The sequence below is a fragment of the Cotesia glomerata genome, linkage group LG10 (genome assembly GCF_020080835.1).
Source record: "Cotesia glomerata isolate CgM1 linkage group LG10, MPM_Cglom_v2.3, whole genome shotgun sequence".
Taxonomy (NCBI): Eukaryota; Metazoa; Arthropoda; class Insecta; order Hymenoptera; family Braconidae; genus Cotesia; species Cotesia glomerata.
The window spans coordinates 1052913-1076893 of NC_058167.1; the positions used below are offsets into that span (position 1 = coordinate 1052913).

The window sequence follows — 23981 nt, forward strand, 5'->3', positions numbered from 1 at the left end:
GGTTATACCCAAATTGTTTTACCATCAGTCGGTAAAACAGATTCCTGTTTATAAGTAAGTGAACCTATATTATTTCATAATAAGTTTTAGAAAAGTTAGGTCAAATCGACATGTCATACGCAGTTATGCAAACTACATGCGTACAATTTGATACGCATGCACACGATGGGTTGGTTGCATTGTGAGAATTGTGTTTATATACTAAAAAATAAAACATATGGCCGACTACTTTGGGAAAATGCGGTATGAGTGCCAATCAAAATGTGTTAATTACAATTAAACGAAGCAATATCAAGCTTTAATATTGCATAAGGTTCTTCATTAAAGATTAATGTCGAAGCTGAAAAAAAAAGAAACCAAAAAATTTTATATAATTTCTGGTTTCTTGAACACACCACTATATTGACAGTTGTTTTCACTAAAGATCTAAAAAAAATTTTAAAAATGGGTTTTTTCACTAAAACTAATAATTAATAAACTAAGCAATGTTTTCAATGAGTTCAGTATCCTAATGTAAATCTATATAAATATATAATATGATTATATATATACAAGCGAAATCGTTTTTTCTTAAGATGACATGCTTCCGAAAAAATTTGGGGTACTCAATGACGCGCGCCAAGTACGATAAAAAATTTATTTTTTAATTTTTTAATTTTTAACAAATTTTATTTCAATTTTTTCAACATTATGACGGTTTCTTGGTATTTTTTTGTATTTCACATCTTTTTGTAGAGAATGAAAATTATTGAAACGAGCCTAATTTTTTTTGTAAAGTGCAAATGTTATTGAGATGAGTTTTATGAACGTGGACTTGGCGCAATTTTTTACAGTGAAACTGTTTTTGTTCGGATCATTTAAAACCTGAAGGTTTTCAAAAGATGAATGTCTTGCTCGCAACGCAGGTGTTTTTCATGTTGTTATAAACTTAAAATTACTTATTTACAAACTAATGAATGTTTGTAGCTCTCCTGTAATCATTATAATGTTGAATGTGTTTCTTTTCAGTTATTTTCACGTCAATTGAGAGTAGCTATGTCCATGTATAAAGATGAATGTTATGAGCTGCACGATTGTGAACCTACAATAGCTTTAATGGAAAAAGTTGACAATGTAATCACAGCTATGAACTCTCGAACCCCAGAAAACGCTTTACGTCCAGACACTAACTGCTCAATGAGAAAGGTATTTCAATAAATATTAAAATAACATACTGATTACGTAATTTCAGTCTTTTGACATCAATATTCTAAGGCTTCAGCCAATAAAACGATACTGCAGATAATTAAGAGTGAGCAAATTAAAAAAATGAATTTGTAAAAATCTATAACCTGGATCATATTATTTATCATTATGTCTAATGCTTAATTTATTACTAATTTGCATGGTTATATGTTTAAATATTTCCTATCAACATAAAAAATGATATTTAAATATTTTCTATTAGTATAAAAAATTTATAACTTTTTTTTTTCGTTATACCGCTAAAATATTGCTTTTATTCCGAAACTAATATTTCATAATCTATTTAATCGCCAGGCTATTATTGACTTTGATCAATATCTCCGTGATTGGGAGAAAAAAGCTAAGGAGGAGATAACAAAACAAAAAGCTGAAAAAAAGAAGAAGAAGAAGGCTAATAAAGCTGATGATTTCGATAATTTTGAGGAGAATTTTGAGTTTCCAATCACAACCAGTACTTTAACTGGCTTTAAAGTAACTCTCGGAACTACTTTGGAATTATTAGAATTTTTACATGATAAATGTAATTATGATTACCTGATGACGTCGCGCTTGAATCAAGATGCTTTGGAAGTAAGATATATAGAAGTTCATTTGTGAATTAATTATTATTATTGATATGAAAAATTGTAGTGCTTTCTTTTTAATCGTTGTATATTTTAGAAATTTTTCGGAATCATGCGGTCAGCTTGTGGGTGTAACGACCACCCGGATCCAATACTTTTTGGCCAAGTTTTCCGTCTTCTCTGTAGCTATTCCCTAGCAACACCACCGAGGGGTTCCAACGTCACCGGTGGGGAATTACTGAAATCACTGATGCACACTGAAGAGTCATTAACTGCATCTAGTCAAAATAAAAAAATTTGGCTTGACAAAATTGACTCTATTGTTGAAGCAGGAATGGCAAACGAGAACCCAAAATTTTTGAATAATAATGATAATAATGAACGTTTACCTTTTGAGCATTGGGTCGATGAAACTAGTGATGAAAGTGATGACAATGATAACAATGAAACTGCTGATGTTAGTGATTTTAATAAAAGAAATGTAAACTCTAGTCAAAGTAAAAATAACTGTGATGATAATAATGATGATAATTTAAGTGATGGTGAAAGATCTAACTGTTGTGATGCTGATACTAATAATAATAGTAATAGTGCTTGTTATGTTACTCCTAATAATAATAATGATAATGATGATAATAGTTCTACTAATGCTAGTGATAACTATAACGATAAGTCGCCAGAGACACCCTTAGCTAATAATACCTTTGACAATAAAGATTGGTCTAATATTTCAAATGATGATAACGTTCAATTAGATCATGATTATGACATAACGCATACTAGTGATCATGTCGTTTCATACATTGCAGGATTCATGGCCAGAAAAGTTTCTCGTTTCACGAAGTGTTTAGATTGTAAAGAAATGTTAACTGCCTCATTGCCAACGGAACGAGATAAATTAATTGAAAAAATGAGCGATGGAAATTTAATTTATCCAAGTGAGGCTTTATTCTTACTAATAAGACAATTGGAAATTCAAGTATTAATAGTTGTTGGAACTAAAAATTTTAGATCAAACACCATGTTCCAAATACTAGAAAAAATTTCACAACTCGAAAATTTACCAATTCTTGGATGTGAAAAACACCGCAAAGAATTTATGATAAAAATTATAAATAATTTCATTGTGATGAGAGGTCATTTTTTGACCGATTTTTTTAATAGAAATGTAAACAATCGTCAAATAATGACTAAACGTATGCGAAAATTTGCGAAAAAATAATATTTGTATGTCATTCTGTACTTATCTTTAATTAAACTTAATTGCTGTTAGCTTCAATCTTCGTATTAATAATTTCCATATGAATAAAAATAAATATTTATTATTATATTTATAATAAATATTTTTTATATCTAAAGTTATTCGCATATCTTTTTTAACACAAAAACTTCTATTTAAAAACTCAAAAAAGTGAACATTTTGTAAACTTGCAAATGAAATAATTAATTTATCATTTCTATTTCTAATAATTGCTATTCTCTTTAAGATATAATTTTTAATTTATTGCGTCAACGATATTTATTTGAAATGTGATTATTTCAATTCAGTTTTTAAAAATCGTTCTTTCCCAAGCGTCAGACGAAAAAACTGTTGACTTTTTGGTAAATTGTATTTAACAAAAAGTCAAAAATTAATAATTATCAACTTAACTTTAACAAAATATTACCAAAAAAAATTTTGTGCCGCTAGGGTTATCGTGGTTTTAAAAAAATTTTTAGAAAATATAGATTTTATTAGAATTTTAAATTTATAGGGGACCTCTGCAGCAGTAGCGCGCTCTGGTGTCTGTATCCAATTTTCAGGCCGTGACATTACTACAGCGAGCGTCCTCCTTCTACAGTCAGCGCCATGTATTTTGCCTGGACACAGTAAATTTCAGCCACGAAAACATCTCTATGTATAGTTGACTATGTACGACATTTCTATGAAATATACTTTTAGCGGATATTTGTATAGGAAAGATATCTCTATGTAAAATAAGTCTATGAAAAATAAAAAACGTGAAAATGATTTCTATTAATTATTAAAATTGTAGAAGAATTATTCTAGTCTAAAATAAATCGATTCATTGACATCTCTATGTAAATTAAATATATGTAATTTTACTATAGTGCTACACATTTCAGTGTAGATAGAAGTTAATATAATAATAATAATAATAATCATAATAATAATATTAACAAATAATAGCAGTATAGGCATATGCGGCACTATTATTACTATTCAAATTAAAATACAAATGCATTTTGAATTTTTGAATAAAACTTTTTTTAACTTAATTTTTTTATTTGAAAACTATAAAGTGATTCTTCAATAATAATAATGATTATTATCAATTATCAATAATTATAATAAAAATGTATAATACTACAATTTTTAAACACCTGAATCTAATTTTCAGTATTTGAATACAAATTAATTATATTTAAAGGATTTGAGGAAAAATTTAATTTAAAGAATACCTGAAGGTTTCAATATTATAATTATTAAAACATTGCTAAGCATAAAAAGAAAAGATTATAATTCAATTATTTTTTTTTATTTTACGTTTTTTATAATATTCATTACATAAACATCAATTAAAAATTATTGATAATCACGAAGAAAAGAACGTTGTTGTAGAATAACGAAAAATTTGTTGCTTCGTAATCAGTGTCTTCATTTCTCTTTCGCAGTATTGTCTCATCTTTTTCTTTTTTGCTCATCTTCTTGTCTTCAGCCAGTGCTTCGCTCATATCACGAGTTACTGCATTTTTTCTCTTTACACTAATCTCGTGCTTCAAGATGAACTTAGTATTATTGTAAGCCAATCACATTAAATATGTGCTTATTAATGAAAATATTACAAATGAAATAGCATTTGAGTACAAATCAAACAGATGAATTTTCGAGAGCAACCAAGTATGAATAGCTGATACTATAAAAACATTTCAATTGAATAATATTGCAGATTTAATAGATACATTGCGAGAAAAATGAAATTATGAGAATTGTTTACACACTGAGAGAAAAGTGCATAGTTAACTGAATCATAACATCACAATTATGAAAATATAGTTTTCTGAATTTTTTTTTTGTAGTTACTCAAACTATGCATTAGTTTAAGTAACTATTGATAAATAGTTATATCGACTATATTTTAATAAATATGTTTATGTTATCGTGTTAAACAAAAAGATATTAGGTGACTGAAAGGTTTTTACGGACAACGTCTCAGATAGCTAAACTGGAAGAGCCCTTAGTTCGTAACCAAAAGATCCGGGTTCGATTCCCGGTCCGAGCTATCCGAATTATTTTTTCTGTTTTTTGAATTAAAGTTAATCAAGATGGCTATCAAGCTGATATTTAACTGAAAATAGTTTAAGTAACTATCTATTGGGGTTCAATATAATAAATAATGTTAGGTACAAGAACTGCAATTAAATAGTGGTGATGCTATTTAACTAGATTTTCCTAGTTCAGTTGACCATATTTTTCTCTCAGTGCAGTGAAATATAAAAAAATTTTAACATTTTATTCGATGCATTATATTACAATTGAGCTGATTAACCCTTCAGTACCCACGTTATGAGAATTATTTCAAACGCAACAATATTCAACTAATATGTCGCTGCAGTGCATGTGAGACACTAAAAAGAACGTGGGTAGTGAAGGGTTAAAAATATTTATCACGAAACTTTCTACTCAATTCGTTCATTCCGTAATTGTTTGTTGTCGTTCCAATCTAAAATAATATCAAAAGAATATGTTACTTTTGTTTTGTATGATTAAAATAATTCAATTTTGTAACCGATCTTACATTGTGGTGAGTGAAGCTGATTAATAATTTCTTCGTTAACATTGGATTCTATTGCAGTTTGTAAAAACTCCAACATTATTAACTCTCCATAGTTAAGCCGTAAAAGTTTGTCTTTGATATTGTCATTGATTGAAATGAAACGAAACTTTTCCAACCCACGTAATTCGGCTCCATTTTCTAATTTTTCCCATCGACTCATGCTTTCGACATTTATTCTTCTTATTCTTTCTAAAATATGAAATAATATTCGATATGTATGATTATAACAATTGTTCCATTAATTAAAGAAATACTCTAGCATTGAAAGAAAATTATACCTAAATACGAGAATATGCCTGGTCTGTAACCTCCCAGATTATTTGCCATGTGCCGGGTAAAATCTTCGCTTATATTTATTGCTTCGTCAGGATTATTGTAAAAAGAAACTGCTCCAGCTTGTGGTAATAACCAATCTTGAAGATGTTGAATGAATGAAAGTAAATGTCCTTCATCTTCTTCATAACATTCTTCAGTATCTCGGATCGTAGCTTTTATTTCGTCAAATTCTTCTTTAAATCGATTAGCTGCTAACAGCGGAATTGCCCAGCAATATCGGAGAATGTCGTGGTGAAGATCGAACTTAAGTCCTTTTGTCCTCCAAAATCGGCTTATCAACTACAATAAAAAATAAAACATTTAATTTTTCAACAGTTTTTATCTCAGAATTATAGAATAAAAAAACCAAAATGAACTATATAATAACATATTTCAGAATTAATAATAAATATAATTTTAAAAAAAGTTCAAAACACGCTATTAGTAGCTGGCAATTCCACGACACTGCATACTATTCAAAAAAAGGTACTACTTTGTGAGTTACAATAAAACAAACAAAAATACAACCCAGTGAACACATGACTTCAATATGACGTCATTTATAAGTCATAGGAATGTCACAATATTTTACGTAAATATGACGTAAAATTGACCTGTCTTGTAATCCAATTATGATGTAAAAATATATGATATATTTTTGACATCATACTGATGTAAGTTTATTACTTCTCTATGATGTAACGGAAATGAGTTAGATATTACGTACAACTGACATAATATATAAACTACAATATTACGTAACATTAATGCCATCATTGTATGTCATAACGACGTAAGTTTAACATCATGCGTTTACATCAGTGACAAGTCACGGCTGTACGTAATCTTGACGTAAGTTTAACATCATGCGTTTACATCAGTGACAAGTCACGGTTTATTTAATGTAATCTTGACGTAAGATTAATATCATGTGTTTACATCAGTGACAAGTCACGGTCTTACGTAATACCGATACCATCTGTGAGTCATTATTTAACATCAATAATTTGTCACAATTGTACATAATACTGACGTAATTTGAAAGTCATTTTCTAAATCAGTGACAAACGATTATTTTCCATAATATTGATAAAATTTGGGGGATGTATTTTTTTAATATTATCGATTGATCAAAATTTATCAAATATAAAACTTCTTCAATAAGATGTCTAATTTACAATTAATCGCTAAATATTAGTGAAAATTGGTTTAAAATTTAGTAAGAATCAGAAAGAGGTAAACAGCTGATTTAAGCTGGTACCTTGCAAATTTAAGTCCGCTCTTAATAACAAAAATTTATAATTTATAATATTAATGAATATATCTAACATATTAGCAAATAACATACAAAATATTTTTCATTTACGTTTTTAAGAAAAAAACATACAAATTAAATACATGTGGGATATAAACTTTTTATATCTTTGATTGTATGTTTCCATACACTGCAGAAAAAAAATCTTGACTCAAAGGTAAATTTCTTTGGACTAAGAATATATTAGAGATGACTGAAAATTTCGTGAATGAAGTCAAAATATCTTGACACTAAAACACTTCTTGCTCCAATATAACTTCAGCTTCCGTCAAAATTTTCTTAGTGCAAGAAATACTTTTTTTTCGTTGCATATGTTTCTCACTTATATTTTTTCCATGAATTTAGGTACTTTTATCCATTGTAAAAATATTTTCGACTTCATTCAGTATAAATGATTTGGTGTGAAACTGATAACAAAATACCGAGTTCAATTAATGTGGCATGAACTCTAAATTTTTAAACCGTCAAGCGAGTAAACATATAATTTCTTATGATTTCGCGTCAAGAAATTAAATGTCAGTCATTTAAATATTGCACTATTACTTGAAAAATAATTTTCTGACATTAGTGCTGCTACTTATGAAACATTGTATTTGAAATAATTCAAACAGTTCCATGATTGTTATTGACGAGACTAATAGTATTTTACACAGTAAAAAATTTTGCGTCATTGCGTCAAAAACTTTAGTGTTAAAAATTTTTGTGTTAAATATTTAACTTTTTTAAGTGTAAATTTAATATTTATTGTGTTAAATCAACATAATAAAATGTTAAATATTTAACATAAAAATTTTTAACACAAAAATTTTTGACACAATGACGCAAAATTTTTTTACTGTGTACATCAAGTTTCATAATGTTGTTAGTATGTTAAATTAAAAAAATTCAAATTTCGAAAAAAATTGAAATTAAAAAGAAATATAGATTAAAAAAATGGTATACTTAAAAGAGTTGAAATTAAAAAAAAAAAATCTAAATTTTGTAAATTGAAATTTTGAAGAAGAAAAATCCAAATGAAAAATACTAAATTTTCGGAAAAAATTAAATAAAAAAAAAATTCGAGTCTTGAGAAATCAATAAGTATTAGAAAATATTCAAATGACACGGATACATCGTTTACTCTGAAAAAATTTCACTCTGTGAAAGTTCTCTGTGTCCGCAGAGAGTCTAAAGTTCTCTGCGTCCGCTTTTAGACGAAAATTTTTGAAAGTGTAAGATTCAATCAATTCTTATGAAAATTTATAAATTGCCTATTCATTACCACAAGTTTCACTAGAGAGCCTTTTATAAGAGTTTTTACAAAGTTTTATAGAACTTTATAAAATTTCATGAGTTTAATGAAATTTTATAAAATTGTATAAATTATTAGACTTGAATTTTATACAATTCCAGCTCTTAAAATACATTTAATCTCAGAAAAAATGATGAAATAAGCATTTTTCGTCATGTAAGGCTTATCACATAAGTTATTTGCTTCGTAACATGAACCGTACTTGGACAAGTGAGCAGCGTTCCAGACTTCGATACGTGAGGACCCAAGTTCGAGCCCAGCATATTTCAGGATTTTTTCATCAAGTATCAACATATAACTAGTGTTTCAAACTTTGTAATAAGTCCACAACACTATAATTAATTTCAAAATTGCCATCTTTTTATTTTTGAGAAATTTTTTTTTTAATATTTTTTCTGAGGTACAATTCTTACATCACTTACATCACTTTTACGTCATAATGACATCATTATCATGATATAGACATCACAGGTATGTCATATTGACGTCATAAATGTCATTGAGACATAATACTGACGTCATGACTACGTCATATTTTTACGTCAGAATCTTACGTCAAGAAGTGTGAAATAATGAGTCATATATGACTCATTCGTGACTTGTATCTTACGTAAATCCTGACATAGCCCAATGTCATTTTGACGTCACATTGACGTAAACGTGTTTACTGGGAAGTGAAGCTAATAAAAATGTATTAAAAATTACTCATGTTTATGCATACATATCCTAATATAATTGAGCCAGTTGCCTTTTAATGTTACTTTATTCAACGATTTGTTGATCGCTGAGTACAATGAAACGTCGTAATCACAAACAATTGTTTCTAAATTGTTTTCCATATCAGGAAAACGAGCTACAAGATTTTTCCAAATCGCTGTGTACAGTGATTCTGTCGATGACTCACATAAAATAAAGATACTCGGCAAACCCTGCAAGGAAAAGTATAAATCATTAACTTTATTTAAAATTTAATAATAGTCACTAAGCAACTTACAATATTATTTCGCCTCAAATGAATAATTAATAGCTCATTTATAGATGGCTTTTCGGGGACACACTAACAAATAAATGAAAAGATAAAATTGATTAACAGGGCCAGTAGCTTTAAAAATTTGATTTTAAATAATACCTCATAAGTTTGTTGGATTAGAATTTCTTTTACTTCACCAATATGCTTCATAAGCTCTTCCTGACATAGCATTATTGCTGTAGATCCATCCTCAGCTTCAATTATCCCACGAAAAAGACATGATGTTTTTTTATAAGTCGATATTGAGTTCTTTAGCTCGTAAAAATATTGAGGTTCAACGGGTAAATTTGCAATTCTCTTCTTTGATACTCTAACTTTTACTGCAGAAGGTCGCATTTGGGATTTTTCCGCACTGAAAAAATTAAATATCATTACTTCCTGTTATTACTATAAAATTAATGATCTATCAATCGGAAAAACTAAAGAAGTACCTTTGACGAAGCTCATTAAAAATTTCTTTTGCTGATAAGTTTGTTTCGATAGATCCATCATCTATCATTCTATGTAATTTTTTTTTTTCTTCAATGTTTGGCGGCTTTGGATGATTGTGTCTTGATTTTTCGACATAATTATTATTTTCTTTCTTTATTACAACTGGGCATTTATGATGAGTTTTATGGTAAGTACACCTATATGAAGGTATTTTACATCTTTTATCTTTGTGATATGTGTATGGCCCAAAAAGATACACTGAACTTCCAGGAAATTTACCGGGTAATGTAATCGGCATCATCTAAAATAATAAATTAATTTAATACATGATAGACATTACTATAAATTTAGATTATAAATAAATTTGAATTAAATTAATTTAGTAAATTTATAAAATTATTAAATGTAGGTCATACACTGGGACTGCAATACTTACTGTTATTATTTATTTATTTATGTAATTGGTGTCACGACTCGCATGTTTTACTGGGAGAATAATTTTTTTATCTTAAAACAAAAACAATCGGTCGTTTGGTTTCATTGGGACCAATTATTCAAATTCAAATTTATGAGTAGCGTACAAAAGATAACCACACACCGAAGCTCACTCGCGATAATAATTTATATATAGTTATGAGCGTACGCAGGGTCAGGAGGTTAATTTTGCCCACGACACGCTGCAGGTGTCGGGTGGGGACAAACTCCAAGACCTGGTGGCCCTTGGACCTGTATATCCGGGACCAGTGAGGAGGACTCCAAGATCTGGTGGCCTTGGACGTGCATATCCAGGACCAGTGAGGAGGGAGGGAGGTAACTTGTTCTCCTCAAGGATTGTTTTGGGACAGGTAGTTCCCGGTATTGAGAGCCTACCAACAAAAAGACGTCGTGCGTCTATAAACTGTACCCCTAGTGGAAGGTCTCCATCCCGAGGTAACCTTAAGGGTAACCTTTTGGAAGCCAGGGGGGAGGCGGGAGGTAACTTGAACTCCCCATCGATTGGTTTGGGACAGGTAGTTCCCGGTGAAGCGTATATTTTGCAAGGTGGGTCCGAGAGAGATGAAACACATGTAGAACACAAAAATAACATTGATATTGACGAACTTCAATCGAGTAAAAGAGTAAAGCTTGACGAAACCCTAATCCGATCCATCTTTATTAATACCCCTTCTTACGTAACTACCACCCGTGATAAAATATCTATGCGTAAAGACAACTTAGCACATTTCACGTCCGTTGATGGAAAGTTCCTCCCAGAAACTTCTAGAGACCTTTTAAATCAAAACAAATTCTCTGTCCGCGAAATAATTAACAATGCCGAAGAACCTGGAACAGCTATTGCGTCGCGATGGAACGATCACTTTATTTTTCATTTAATTGTTAAAAGAACTTCGAATGATTGCATTGACCCCAAAGATATTGAAAATGCTGTTCTTTCACTCAGAACTCTCCTCGTACATTTGCAAATAAAAACAGTAAGCATCCCTCAAAGAAAAAATAATGGATTAAGTAATGCAGAGTGGAGTCATTTTGTTAAAAATATTAAACAACACTTCCCTAATGATGGGTGCACTTTCACATTCTGTTTAGGTGATATCCGTTTCCCCCCCGAACGCGAGAGACCGAACATTATTCGCGAATACCACGAGTCTGTTGTAGGAGGTCACCCTGGAGTCGTTAGATTATACAACCGCATCCGACAAGATTTCTTTTGGAATAATATGAAAGCTCAAATTGAACAATTTGTACGTACTTGCGATAGCTGTCAGAAAAACAAGCTTGTCAGAGTTAAAACTAGACAACCCATGAAAATAACAGACACCCCTCGGGAATCGTTTGATAAAGTTCAAATGGACATTGTTGGACCTTTACCTGTGACTAAAAATGGAAACAAGTATTTACTCACCATTCAAGATAATTTAACTAAATATTCAGACGCCATACCAGTTGCTACTATTGATGCTACCACTATTGCCTTGGCTTTCGCTAATAACTTCATCTGTCGGTTTGGGTGTCCTAAAGTAATTCACACTGATCAAGGTTCAAATTTCATTAGTCACACTTTAAAGTTATTCTGTAGAGTATTTAAAATTCGACAAATAAAATCAACTGCCTTTAGGCCTCAGTCTCTAGGGTCTCTTGAAAGAGCTCACCACGTCTTTGTTGAATATCTAAAACATTATTGCAAGGCTAAAGATTGGGACGAATGGGTTAAATTCGCGATGTTTTCGTATAATACCTCAGTTCATGAATCAACGGGATACACCCCCTATGAATTAATTTTTGGGAAAAAGGCTCGCATCCCTTCTGAGTTTGCCGAAGAGGAAATCCCTACAACTTATAACGATTACTTTAACGATTTGTTCGCTAGAATCTCAGGTACTCAAGCCAACGCTGTAGCAAATCTCGAAAGGGCTAAAAATATTAGTAAAACCTATTATGATCGGAAACAAAATCCGCGTATTTTTCATGTTAATGATATGGTCTTACTTCTTAAAGAACCTAGAGTTTCTAAATTTGACCCCCAATGGGACGGACCTTATAAAATTATTGAAGTCCTGTCTGATCGTAACGTTAAAATCGCATTAAAGGGACAGAAAACTAAAATAGTTCATACAGATAAATTAAAACTAGCTCATATTCGTGTAGAAGTCGAGTCTGACACATCCGGTGACGAGTATGACCTGTAACACTGTTAATTTCTTTCAGAGATAATTAAGTATACGATAGATAATAGAGTTTAGTATGTAATTTAATCAACCGTTTGTCAACCTAGAATAAGCAAACTTTTAAATTGTTGTTAGCAGTATCGCGAATTCAACTAAATGGATTATTAGTATTTTAAGTTTAGTATGTATTTAAAATTATAATATTATATCTAAATATAAAAAAAAAAAAGGAGAAAATTATAAAAGAAAAAGCTGTTACTAATGGTAACACCTTTTTAGGTAAGGAGGGACGTGTGATGTTATATCACGGTTTACTTGGTCGCTTGAGGCGCCATCACGCGAGAATAAATTATGATAACTTATAGCGCGAGAAATTTAGAATATTATAAAATAATTGAGAGAACGCTAGGGAAAATCCCATTAATATTTTAGTCGTCTGGTCACTCTCTAGAAATTTCCCATCCATTGTAATTAGAATAAGTATCGTAAAGAGATAGGACACTATTGTAATAGGATTGGAGTAAAATATATAGCTATGAGTTTTTTAGTATTCGGGATAGTTCCTATTGTCGTAGGCTTAAGTTCTATTAGACTTTTTACAGATTATATTTTAAGTATCAATAAACTATCTATGTGCCATAAATATTGTATTACAAAAGGACAGTCTGGGCGGATTATTGACCCTTACTTAAGGACAATATAGTCTGGCCGTCAGGTCTCTAAAAAGGTTCCCAGTCATTAGGGAGTTGGGAAATTCTCTTGTCAGACTCAGGTATCCAGCATAGTCGGAAGGAGCGAGCACGTGGCCAACACTTCAAGCTGAAGTCTACTTGGGAGGGGAGCAGCCAATCGACGTCATCAAGCCTCTCTACTGTGGGACCCTGGTAATTTGGATTCAAAATAGTAAATTCACGTGTGGCCACCAGGAGAAGGACATAACAAATGATAAAATCAAAAATATAAATGACAAAATATGTTATTGGTGAGCAGGAGGTAATAGACAAATAAGTAATATATGCCCGAAAAAATTTTGGGTACTCAATGACGCACGCCAAGTACGTTAAGAAAAAAATTTTTTCCCATCTTTTAAATTTGTAACGGAATTTTTTTAAATAGTTATGAGCGTATAACTGAAACTTGGTTTTTTTTTATTTCATTTTTTTTTGTAAACATTAATTTTACCATTTCTGGCGGTATTCAATGAACGTGGACTTGGCGCAATCGTATACAGTGAAACTGTTTTTGTTGGGATTATCATTATCCATAACGATAACAGTACAATAATGCCCAAAACTGCTTTGCTAATGTACATTACCCATGTAGGAAAGTGCGATGGGCCCAGAATTGGCCCAAGTCTGCACCAATTCTTCTCAAGCTTGGCCCAAAGCATTACAACATTTAAATAGTGATACAGCAAATTTTTCTTAGAATTTTTATTGTGTGCATTGCTGGATAGTATTATTATATAATTACACACAACTTATACAGCAATTTGTGATTTTCACAATAAAAGTTAAAAGTTCCAAATGAATAAGTCTCTAGAAAAAATTGATTAAGTAAACTCTAGATTCTGTACTTGCAATAATACAAGTTTTTTTGTCAACTTCTAAGATATTCAATTTAATAATAGGTAGAGTGTCCACCTCGATCTTTATGGCGTTTCTGAGTTTTTTCTTTTTCAACGATAAAATGTCATTGTAATGTTCAATATGAAGCATGTAAATAGAACCTATAAAAATATAACAGATAAATAATTAATTGGCAAAAATTTATATTGGCTTACCATCTTCCAGACCAAATATTAGAATTTGTGCGTGGATCATCATCGACGTGATACAGCATCCGAAGTATTTGGTCAAGTCAATTCTATACCATCTATCATAACAATGATGAGTTGATCCGATTTTGTTCTCTACAATGGTAAGTATTAATTTATGTTATTAGATAATTAATGTTTAAATTTAGACGATAACCTTAAAACTTACTCCCGATTCCAAAGTAAAAGGCATCTGTTGGAACAACTATATTTTTCAAAGTAGGACGTAATAACCTTGGCACAGTAAGTAATGATGGTGATATATAGATGTACTTAATATTAGACAAACGGTCGCTTTCGAATGTTATTAGGCAATAATGAAAATTCGTTCTACCATTACAATAAGACAATGCTGAGATCTTTAAAAAAAAAGGTATTAACCATTAGAGGTGGGAAGCACTAATAATATTACTAAAAGTTTTCTTTTTCTTATTATATCTTATATAAATTTGAAAATCGAATAAAATAAAGTTTTCTAACACACATACACACACGCACGCACACACACACACACACACACACACACACACACACACACACACACACACACACACACACAAATGCTATTTATCGCCGCATTTGTAATAAAAAATAGTATGTGCAACTCGTGCGACGTTGTCGCACTAGTTGCACAATATACTAAAATTTAATTAAAAGCCATAAAGTAAATACAAATAAAATTACCCTTTGTCCATTACAAAAATGGCTAAGCACTATTTCAGATTCCATTAAATCTAAATTGAATGTTTGACCAGCAACTATGTTGTTTTCGAATTTCTCATAAGATGTTAGAATCCCATTCATGTCGCCAATACAAAAATGTCGAAATTCTCCATAGCTATTAATCATTTTAAAATAGATTTCGGATAAATGTAAGATGTTTTTAAAATGAGTAAAAAATAAATTTTGGATGAATTTAAGAAGTTTTTAAGATGACTTTGAGATGAATTTAAAACGTTTTTAAGATGACTTTTAGATGAATTCAAGATGGATTTTAGATGAATTTTTGATGACTTTCAGATTAATTGAAGACGTTTTTTAAGAAGTTTTTGATATTTTTAAAATATATTCAAGATGAAATTTAGATAAGTGTTTAAGATAAAAATTTAGGACGTTTTTTAGAGTGAAAAGATGGATTTAAAATGATTTTTAGATGAATTTTCTAAAAATTTAAGATGTTTCTGAGATGGATTTTAGATAAGTTTTGAATGGATTTTAGATGAATTTATTACGATTTTTAAATTAAATTAAATTAAAGATGTTTTTAAAAATATCTTAAATTCATCTTAAATCAATTCAAAATTTACTTAAATGAATCCGATCTTTATGGTAATCTTGCTCATGGTCTTGTTCACGATCTTTCTGGCGATTCTGCTCATGATATCGCTCGCGATCTTTGTGTCGATCTTTCTCATGATCTTTCAGATCTTGTTGCTCATGTTGAGCATGATCTAGCTCGTGATCATGCTTACGATTTTTTTGCCTGTCACACTCATGATCTTGGAAGTGATCTTGCACATGCTCTTGATGGTGACCTTGCTCATGATATTGCTCGTAATCTCAATTGCAATCTTGCTCATGATTTTGCTCGTAATCTCGATTGCGATCTTGCTCATGATCTTGATCGTAATCTTGCTTATGTTCTTGATGGGGATCTTGCTCGTGATCTCGGTGGTTTTTAAATGAATTTTCATGTGCTACAAATAGGGTATCCTAACATTTTTCTCTAAATCCACTCATTCAAAAGTTATTTGATATTGAATTTGGATAAATGTTGAACTTCAATGTCAAACAACTTTTAAATGAGAGAATTAAGGGAAAAATGTTAAGATACGCTTTTTTGTTGCACATGAAAATTTTTTTAAAAATAAATACTTATTTTTGTTCAAATATTATTATTAGTGGTGGTTATAAAAGTCATATTTCGATATATATAATTGAAAAAAATAGTTGAATATTAAAGGAATGATTATAAGAAAACGGTTTATTTGACTGAATATATTATTGATACCTGTGTACAAAAAGTCCATTATGAATTTGTTTAGTGCTTTAGATCTAAAATGTAACCGAATTCGAAACGAATTTAAGACAAATTTACGATGACTAAGAAATATTTGTATGAAATTTAGAAGAATTTTTAATTTTTCTGTTAAAATATTTTTGGATAATTCCCAACAATTTTTTATTATCAAAAAACAAGACAAATATATAATGATTGTTTTAAAAAAGTGGTCCCTAAATATTTGTTAGTGGTACAAAACAACTGTTAAGTAACAAATGCGATTTTTTGTACTTACAAATTTTATAAGGAATGTTTTTTTTTTTTGGAAATCATAGTTTTGATTAAACATTAAGATTAAAAAAAATTTTTAAGTATAAACCATTCATTTGTTTAAAACACATTTTCAAAAAAAAGGAGATAAAAATCAAAAAAAATTTTTAATGTATCTTTTGATGAAAAAAAAAAATTGATTATTAATAATTTTAAAGAAATTATTTTTGTAAAATTACTTGTTGAACTTTTTCATCTAAAAATCGATAAATTGTTAATATGAAACTGAAAAGTCATAATTTTTTATTTTTTTAAGGGCAATCTAATCTTGACCCGTATAAGCATTGCTGAATGACAAAATTACAAAGAATGTAAATTAGAAATTGAAAAAAAAATTTTTAAGAAAAAACTAAAATCAAGTCTGCTTTGTTACATTAAGTAGAACAGGAAAAAATATAAAGTAAACATTTATTTGTTTATAACGAATTATTTATTACACAAACAATGAAAAATTAAATAAAACGAAAATTTTTTTATTGTGTAAAACACGATTTTAGAAGTGTAAAACATTGATTTAAAAAAATGGTTCCTTAATTTTAATTAGTAGTGGAAGAAAATAATTATTAATTAACAAACGCGTTTTTAAGCAATAAAAAAATTTTTTTAAGAAATAATTTTTTTTCTAAAAATCATTATTTGTATCGAAAATTGAAATTCCATAAAAAAGTTTTCAAATATCTTATAAACAGTGCAATCGTTTATAACAATTTTGTTAATAATAAGAGATAGTATTAAAAAAAATATTTCTATGCAATTTCTTATAATACAGAAACGTCAATAAATTGCTCCATAAATTGCTCCAATAAAAGAAAAAAATCTCAAATTTATAGTTAAGCAATGTCACGCATGCAATGTTCATGTTTAAGGAGAACAAAATATTAATTAACTATTGCATAACTAATTGAAAATTTCTGATAAAATTTTTTTTGGCGAAGTATTATTTATTAATCTATCCTGTAAGTCCCTAAATTTTTTCGTTTCGTAAATTTCACATTTAATTTGTTAAAATAATTTTTATTAATAAAGTGGCCAAATTAGGCGTGGCTTACGTAAATCAGAGCACCCGTTTATGGCCGTATTTTCTTAACCATCTGAGAAAAACATCAATATTAATACCTTCGAAAACGATTACTCAGGCTTGCGAAAGCTATATTCACTTTGAACAGTTTAACAAAAAAAATGATTAAAAAATGTTGTCAAAATTAAAATTTGAAAACATTTACGAACTTACAGAATACATAACAGGACAATAATCCATCAATAAAAATTTTTTATCACGAAATTTCAATAAGTTATACATAAGTTAATTAGTAATTTTATGTAGTTTGAATATTAACATTGGAGTTCGATTATTATTAACTACGGGAATATGTCATTGTCCCAGCTGAGCAATGTCCCAATTGATCAATGTCCCATTTTTATTGTCCCAGTCAGCGAAAATCAAACTAGCGGCCTCTGGTAATTAAAAAAATAACTATAAAAATTTAATTTTCGTTATCGGAGAAATTTTTTTTAAAGATGGCGCTGATTTGCGGAAAAATGAAAATATTGAAATAAATATATCTGAGTGATTTTCTTCATAGCTTTTGACTTTTAATACTGGTGCTTGAAACTTTTAGAGGTATCCACAGTACACTGGTACTTTGGACGAACTTCGAATGTTTATTCCAGGTCTTTCCCTCCATAGGTTTTATTGTAATTACTACCAGTGGATTTTTAATCAACCCTAAATGCACCGACGACCTTTTCGAATTGATACCTCTACACCAGGTCCTTGCCTCCATGGGTTTTGTTTTAAATACTACCGGTGGATTTCTTAATCAACCCTAAATGTACCAACGACCTTACCGAGTTAATACGTTAACTCGAGGTGCTTACCTTCATAGGTTTTATTTTAAATACTACTAGTGGCTTTCTTAATCAACCCCAAATGTATCAACGACCGTACTGAATTGATACCTCCACTCCAGATCTTTGCCTCCATAGGTTTTTATTTTTAATACTACAGGTGGATTTCTTAATCAACCCTAAATGTACCAATGACCTTACCGAATTGATACCTCCATTCTAGGTCTTTGCCTCCATAGGTTTTTATTTTAAATACTACAGGTGGATTTTTTAATCAACCCTAAATCTACCAATGACCTTACCGAATTGATACCTCCATTCCAGGTCTTTGCCTCCATAGGTTTTTATTTTAAATATTACAGGTAGATTTTTTAATCAACCCTAAATCTACCAATGACCTTACCTAATTGATACCTTCACTCCAGGTCTTAGTCGCCATAGGTTTTTATTTTAAATACTACTGGTGGTTTTCTTAATCGACCCTCATATATATATATATATATTTATTTATTTATTTATTTACCGAAGTCAAGTTTGAAGATACTATATATATCATATGTGTCGTCTTAAAATTATTTAGATATGCCAATATTCGAAAAGTTTCAAAATTATAAAAACTTATATTTCTCACTTTCTAACTCGAATAACTTTGGAATGGTAAAACTTATTGAATCTCTGTTAGTTGAATCTTAAAGCTCTTTAAATAAGCTTCAATTTGAGTACCATATCATATGTGTAGTCTTAAAAGTAAGTCCTATTCCGCTATGCTAAATATGAAATTTGCTGTTGCACTCATTTTTATTTATAATGAAATCTACTTCCATTTCGGCTGTCGAATGGCACTTTTTTTAAATACTACCGGTGATTTTGTTAACCAACCGTAAATGCACTAATGAAACTGATACGTTTACTCCATGTGTCTATTTTGATAGGTTCCCATTTTAAATAATATAGATTAATTTCTTAATGAACTCCAAATATATTGACGACTTGACCGAGTTCATACGTCTACTTCAAGTGTTTCTGATACTTCATCCTATTAATTATTATGTTTATAGTAAGTTTTAGTTTAAATTTATTGAAGTTAAGATGTTGAAAATTCAGGATTACATTACGTATATTGTTTTCATTTTGTTTTTCCCTGCAGGTTTATATTTGGAATTTTACTTTTATGTAAGTGGCAGAGTTAGCCGAGCGGCACACGTTTGATTTGGGCGATCACCCAGGTAAGCAGCATTAAGCGTGGTTATTACTTGGATGTGCGACCACGCTCAATGCTGCTTACCTGGGTGATCGCCCAAATCAAACGTGTGCCGCTCGGCTAACTCTGCCACTTACATAAAAGTAAAATTCCAAATATAAACCTGCAGGGAAAACAAAATGAAAACAATATACGTAATGTAATCCTGAATTTTCAACATCTTAACTTCAATAAATTTAAACTAAAACTTACTATAAACATAATAATTAATAGGATGAAGTATCAGAAACACTTGAAGTAGACGTATGAACTCGGTCAAGTCGTCAATATATTTGGAGTTCATTAAGAAATTAATCTATATTATTTAAAATGGGAACCTATCAAAATAGACACATGGAGTAAACGTATCAGTTTCATTAGTGCATTTACGGTTGGTTAACAAAATCACCGGTAGTATTTAAAAAAAGTGCTATTCGACAGCCGAAATGGAAGTAGATTTCATTATAAATAAAAATGAGTGCAACAGCAAATTTCATATTTAGCATAGCGGAATAGGACTTACTTTTAAGACTACACATATGATATGGTACTCAAATTGAAGCTTATTTAAAGAGCTTTAAGATTCAACTAACAGAGATTCAATAAGTTTTACCATTCCAAAGTTATTCGAGTTAGAAAGTGAGAAATATAAGTTTTTATAATTTTGAAACTTTTCGAATATTGGCATATCTAAATAATTTCAAGACGACACATATGATATATATAGTATCTTCAAACTTGACTTCGGTAAATATATATATATATATATATATATATATATATATATATATATATGAGGGTCGATTAAGAAAACCACCAGTAGTATTTAAAATAAAACCTATGGCGACTGATACCTGGAGTGAAGGTATCAATTAGGTAAGGTCATTGGTAGATTTAAGGTTGATTAAGAAATCCACCTGTAGTATTTAAAATAAAAACCTATGGAGGCAAAGACCTGGAGTGGAGGTATCAATTTGGTAAGGTCACTGGTAGATTTAGGGTTGATTGAGAAATCCACCTGTAGTATTTAAAATAAAAACCTATGGAGGCAAAGACCTGGAATGGAGGTATCAATTCGGTAAGGTCATTGGTACATTTAGGGTTGATTAAGAAATCCACCTGTAGTATTAAAAATCAAAACCTATGGAGACAAAGACCTGGAGTGGAGGTATCAATTTAGTAAGGTCATTGGTAGATTTAGGTTGATTAAAAATCCACCTGTAGTATTTAAAATAAAAACCTATGGAGGCAAAGACCTGGAATGGAGGTATCAATTCGGTAAGGTCATTGGTACATTTAGGGTTGATTAAGAAATCCACCTGTAGTATTAATAATAAAACCTATGGAAACAAAGACCTGGAGTGGAGGTATCAATTTGGTAAGATCATTGGTAGATTTAGGGTTGATTAAACAATCCACCTGTAGTACTTAAAATAAAAACCTATGTAGGCAAATACCTGGAATGGAGATATCAATTCGGTAAGGTCGTTGGTACATTTAGGGTTGATTAATAAATCCAACTGTAGTATTTATAATAAAAACCTATGGAGGCAAAGATCTGGAGTAGAGGTATCAATTCAGTAAGGTCGTTGGTACATTTGGGGTTGATTAAGAAAGCCACTAGTAGTATTTAAAATAAAACCTATGGAGACAAAGACCTGGAGTGGAGGTATCAATTCGGTAAGGTCGTTGGTACATTTAGGGTTGATTAAGAAATCCACCTGTAGTATTTAGAATAAAACCTATGGAGGCAAAGACCTGGAGTGGAGGTATCAATTTGGTAAGATTATTGGTACATTTAGGGTTGATTAACAAATCCACCTGTAGTATTAAAAATAAAAACCTATGGAGGGAAAGACCTGGTGTAGAGGTATCAATTCGAAAAGGTCGTCGGTGCATTTAGGGTTGATTAAAAAATCCACTGGTAGTAATTACAATAAAAACCTATGGAGGGAAAGACCTGGAATAAACATTCGAAGTTCGTCCAAAGTACCAGTGTACTGTGGATACCTCTAAAAGTTTCAAGCACCAGTATTAAAAGTCAAAAGCTATGAAGAAAATCACTCAGATATATTTATTTCAATATTTTCATTTTTCCGCAAATCAGCGCCATCTGTAAAAAAAATTTCTCCGATAACGAAAATTAAATTTTTATAGTTATTTTTAATTACCAGAGGCCGCTAGTTTGATTTTCGCTGACTGGGACAATAAAAAATGGGACATTGATCAACTGGGACATTGCTCAGCTGGGACAATGACATATTCCCATTAACTACAAATCTTAGATAGTCTTCCGTTGATGGGACCATCTTCGAAAGCTTTAAAATAAATTTGCGTTAAAAAAATTAAGAAATTGTTAATCTTCACATTGTTATTAACGATTTACGTCGGTGACAAATTAAAAAGGTTAAACAAATTGGTGAAGGAAAAAACTTTATTTGTTTAATATTACTTCTTGTTAGTTTTTTTTTATTAACAAAAGCTATCTAACGAAAACTTTTTATAATTTTCATCTGTTATTTAAAAAAATGTTACGAACAAATATAGATCGTGAAGTTAACAGCTGGTATACAAGAATGTTTCAAAATTGGTAAAAAAGTTTTTCTTTTTTGTCTTTACCAACAAGTCGGATTAAATCGAATCGAAACGAATAGAAAAACTGGCGTCTCACAAGTTGCATTGAGTCGAATGGAATCGAATAGGAAATTCTATTCGATCCCGATTGTTGGGATAATTGTAAGAAAACTTAAAAATCTCAGATGAATTTTAAAATTTCAGATGGATGTTAGATAAATTTTAGATGAATTTAAGACGATTTTAAAACGTTTTTGAGTCTACCGACGAATTTTGGATGAATTGAAGATGATTTTTAGGTGAATTTAATATGTTTCTGAGATGGATTTCAGATTTTTGAATATTTATTACGATTTTTGAATATTTTATTTTTTATTTATATTATTTATATGCCAAGGCATAAAGCCCAATGGCAAAGAATTTTTACATAACAATTACATTTAATGTTACATAAAAAAAAGAATTTATTTAATTAATCACTAAGTACTATAAAGTATCATAAAATAACAAAGTAAAAGTAATTTTATGTAGTTAAAGAGAGTACAATATACAAGAATATCCATACTAAATGATATCCTGTAGGAATGTATATAAAAATTTATAAAAATTTATACAAGAGACCATAATTTATATAATATCTGAGAATAACAAATTGCAAACATATATAATATCAAAGATTAAAGATCAGCTTCTTCAATAAGCAAAAACTCATATACTTTATTTTTAAAAATTTGAAGAGAGGATGAATTTGTGATTTCTATTATTGGCAGTTTTTGCCATAGACGTATGGCAGACACAATAAATGAATGTTCATAAATTAAAGTAGTAAAGTTTGGCATTTTGAATGACATATTATTATTCTTTGATGCAAGCCTATCTGACCTCCTTATATCAGCATCTTCATTTTTGAATAAGAGTCGTAAGAATTTTGGTTTATCGGTGTCTAAAATTTTATACACAAGACATGCAAGGAAATATCTTCTTCTTGATTTAACATTAAGCCAGTTTAAAGAACGTCTATACGGTGTAATATGCTCATCTCTTTTTATATTAAAAATAAATCTTATAGAGTTATTTACTATGCGCTGCAGTTTCTTATCAAGTCTGTTTAAGTCCGCTAGAAAAGAGATCTAGTCAAATACTTATAAGAAGAATTACGCCTTCGGGCTTAATCGTCAAAACTCGAGAATAATCGTATAAACTCGGGAATAATCGTATCACGCTATGGCCGTCGCGCATGCGCGCCTTGGTTAGCGGTAGAGAAGCCGGCTCGCGTGGTCTGCAGCAACAGTTGTGCTTGGACTTCTGTACTAGTACGACTACTCTGTGCTAATCAATTTGATAATTCTTACTTACATCTCAAATTCAATCAAATATTCAAATCATTCAGTAAATCTAAATAATTATAGTAAATTCATTTATACTCTAAATTCTCAATTCATTCAAATCAGTTTAATAGTTTAGTGAATTAACAT

The 23981-nt window shown here is 30.0% G+C and overlaps 3 protein-coding genes across 5 annotated transcripts in view; 1 reads left to right on the top strand and 2 right to left on the bottom strand.

Annotated features, from left to right (window-relative positions):
- The first annotated feature begins 783 nt into the window (after positions 1 to 783).
- LOC123272338 (putative mediator of RNA polymerase II transcription subunit 24) lies at positions 784 to 3829 on the top strand. Of its 2 annotated transcripts, XM_044739031.1 has the most exons (5): positions 784 to 905; positions 1009 to 1185; positions 1540 to 1815; positions 1906 to 2746; positions 3563 to 3829. In XM_044739031.1, exons 1-5 carry the CDS (start codon positions 882 to 884, stop codon positions 3616 to 3618), a joined length of 1374 nt encoding a protein of 457 aa, XP_044594966.1. In that variant the 5' UTR covers positions 784 to 881; the 3' UTR covers positions 3619 to 3829. The 2 variants fall into 2 exon arrangements, with proteins under 2 accessions (XP_044594966.1, XP_044594965.1); XM_044739030.1 differs by lacking the exon at positions 3563 to 3829 and having other exon boundaries at positions 1906 to 3088.
- Positions 3830 to 5294: 1465 nt separating this feature from the next.
- Positions 5295 to 13790, bottom strand: LOC123272341. Of its 2 annotated transcripts, none has more exons than XM_044739035.1 (9): positions 12267 to 13790; positions 10467 to 12198; positions 10030 to 10331; positions 9698 to 9950; positions 9563 to 9625; positions 9294 to 9497; positions 5926 to 6262; positions 5609 to 5836; positions 5295 to 5533 (listed from the first exon to the last, which is right to left on the bottom strand). In XM_044739035.1, the coding sequence occupies exons 3-9, from the start codon at positions 10329 to 10331 to the stop codon at positions 5490 to 5492; spliced, it is 1431 nt and encodes a 476-aa protein (XP_044594970.1). In that variant the 5' UTR covers positions 10467 to 12198; positions 12267 to 13790; the 3' UTR covers positions 5295 to 5489. The 2 variants fall into 2 exon arrangements, with proteins under 2 accessions (XP_044594970.1, XP_044594969.1); XM_044739034.1 differs by having other exon boundaries at positions 10467 to 11899; positions 11972 to 13790.
- A 33-nt stretch (positions 13791 to 13823) lies between these two features.
- The window catches only part of LOC123272339, a 22746-nt gene continuing 12588 nt past the window's right edge, over positions 13824 to 23981 (bottom strand). The window contains exons 5-8 of the mRNA XM_044739032.1: positions 15197 to 15350; positions 14682 to 14871; positions 14480 to 14608; positions 13824 to 14425 (exon numbers count right to left, since the gene is read on the bottom strand). Coding sequence (XP_044594967.1) covers positions 14235 to 14425; positions 14480 to 14608; positions 14682 to 14871; positions 15197 to 15350 — 664 coding nt within the window. The 3' untranslated portion in view covers positions 13824 to 14234. The remainder of the gene's footprint in view (positions 14426 to 14479; positions 14609 to 14681; positions 14872 to 15196; positions 15351 to 23981) is intronic.

What these genes read in the sequence shown, in the direction of transcription:
- LOC123272338 (XM_044739030.1), top strand. Translation starts at nt 882, where the DNA reads ATGAATGTCTTGCTCGCAACGCAG. An exon ending in CTAACTGCTCAATGAGAAAG is followed by an intron (nt 1,186 to 1,539) that starts GTATTTCAATAA and finishes TTTAATCGCCAG; the next exon opens with GCTATTATTGACTTTGATCA. An exon ending in TGAATCAAGATGCTTTGGAA is followed by an intron (nt 1,816 to 1,905) that starts GTAAGATATATA and finishes TGTATATTTTAG; the next exon opens with AAATTTTTCGGAATCATGCG.
- LOC123272341 (XM_044739035.1), bottom strand. Translation starts at nt 10,331, where the DNA reads ATGATGCCGATTACATTACCCGGTAAATTTCCTGGAAGTTCAGTGTAT. An exon ending in TTTAATGAGCTTCGTCAAAG is followed by an intron (nt 9,951 to 10,029) that starts GTACTTCTTTAG and finishes TAATTTTTTCAG; the next exon opens with TGCGGAAAAATCCCAAATGC. An exon ending in ATTTGAGGCGAAATAATATT is followed by an intron (nt 9,498 to 9,562) that starts GTAAGTTGCTTA and finishes TTTTCCTTGCAG; the next exon opens with GGTTTGCCGAGTATCTTTAT.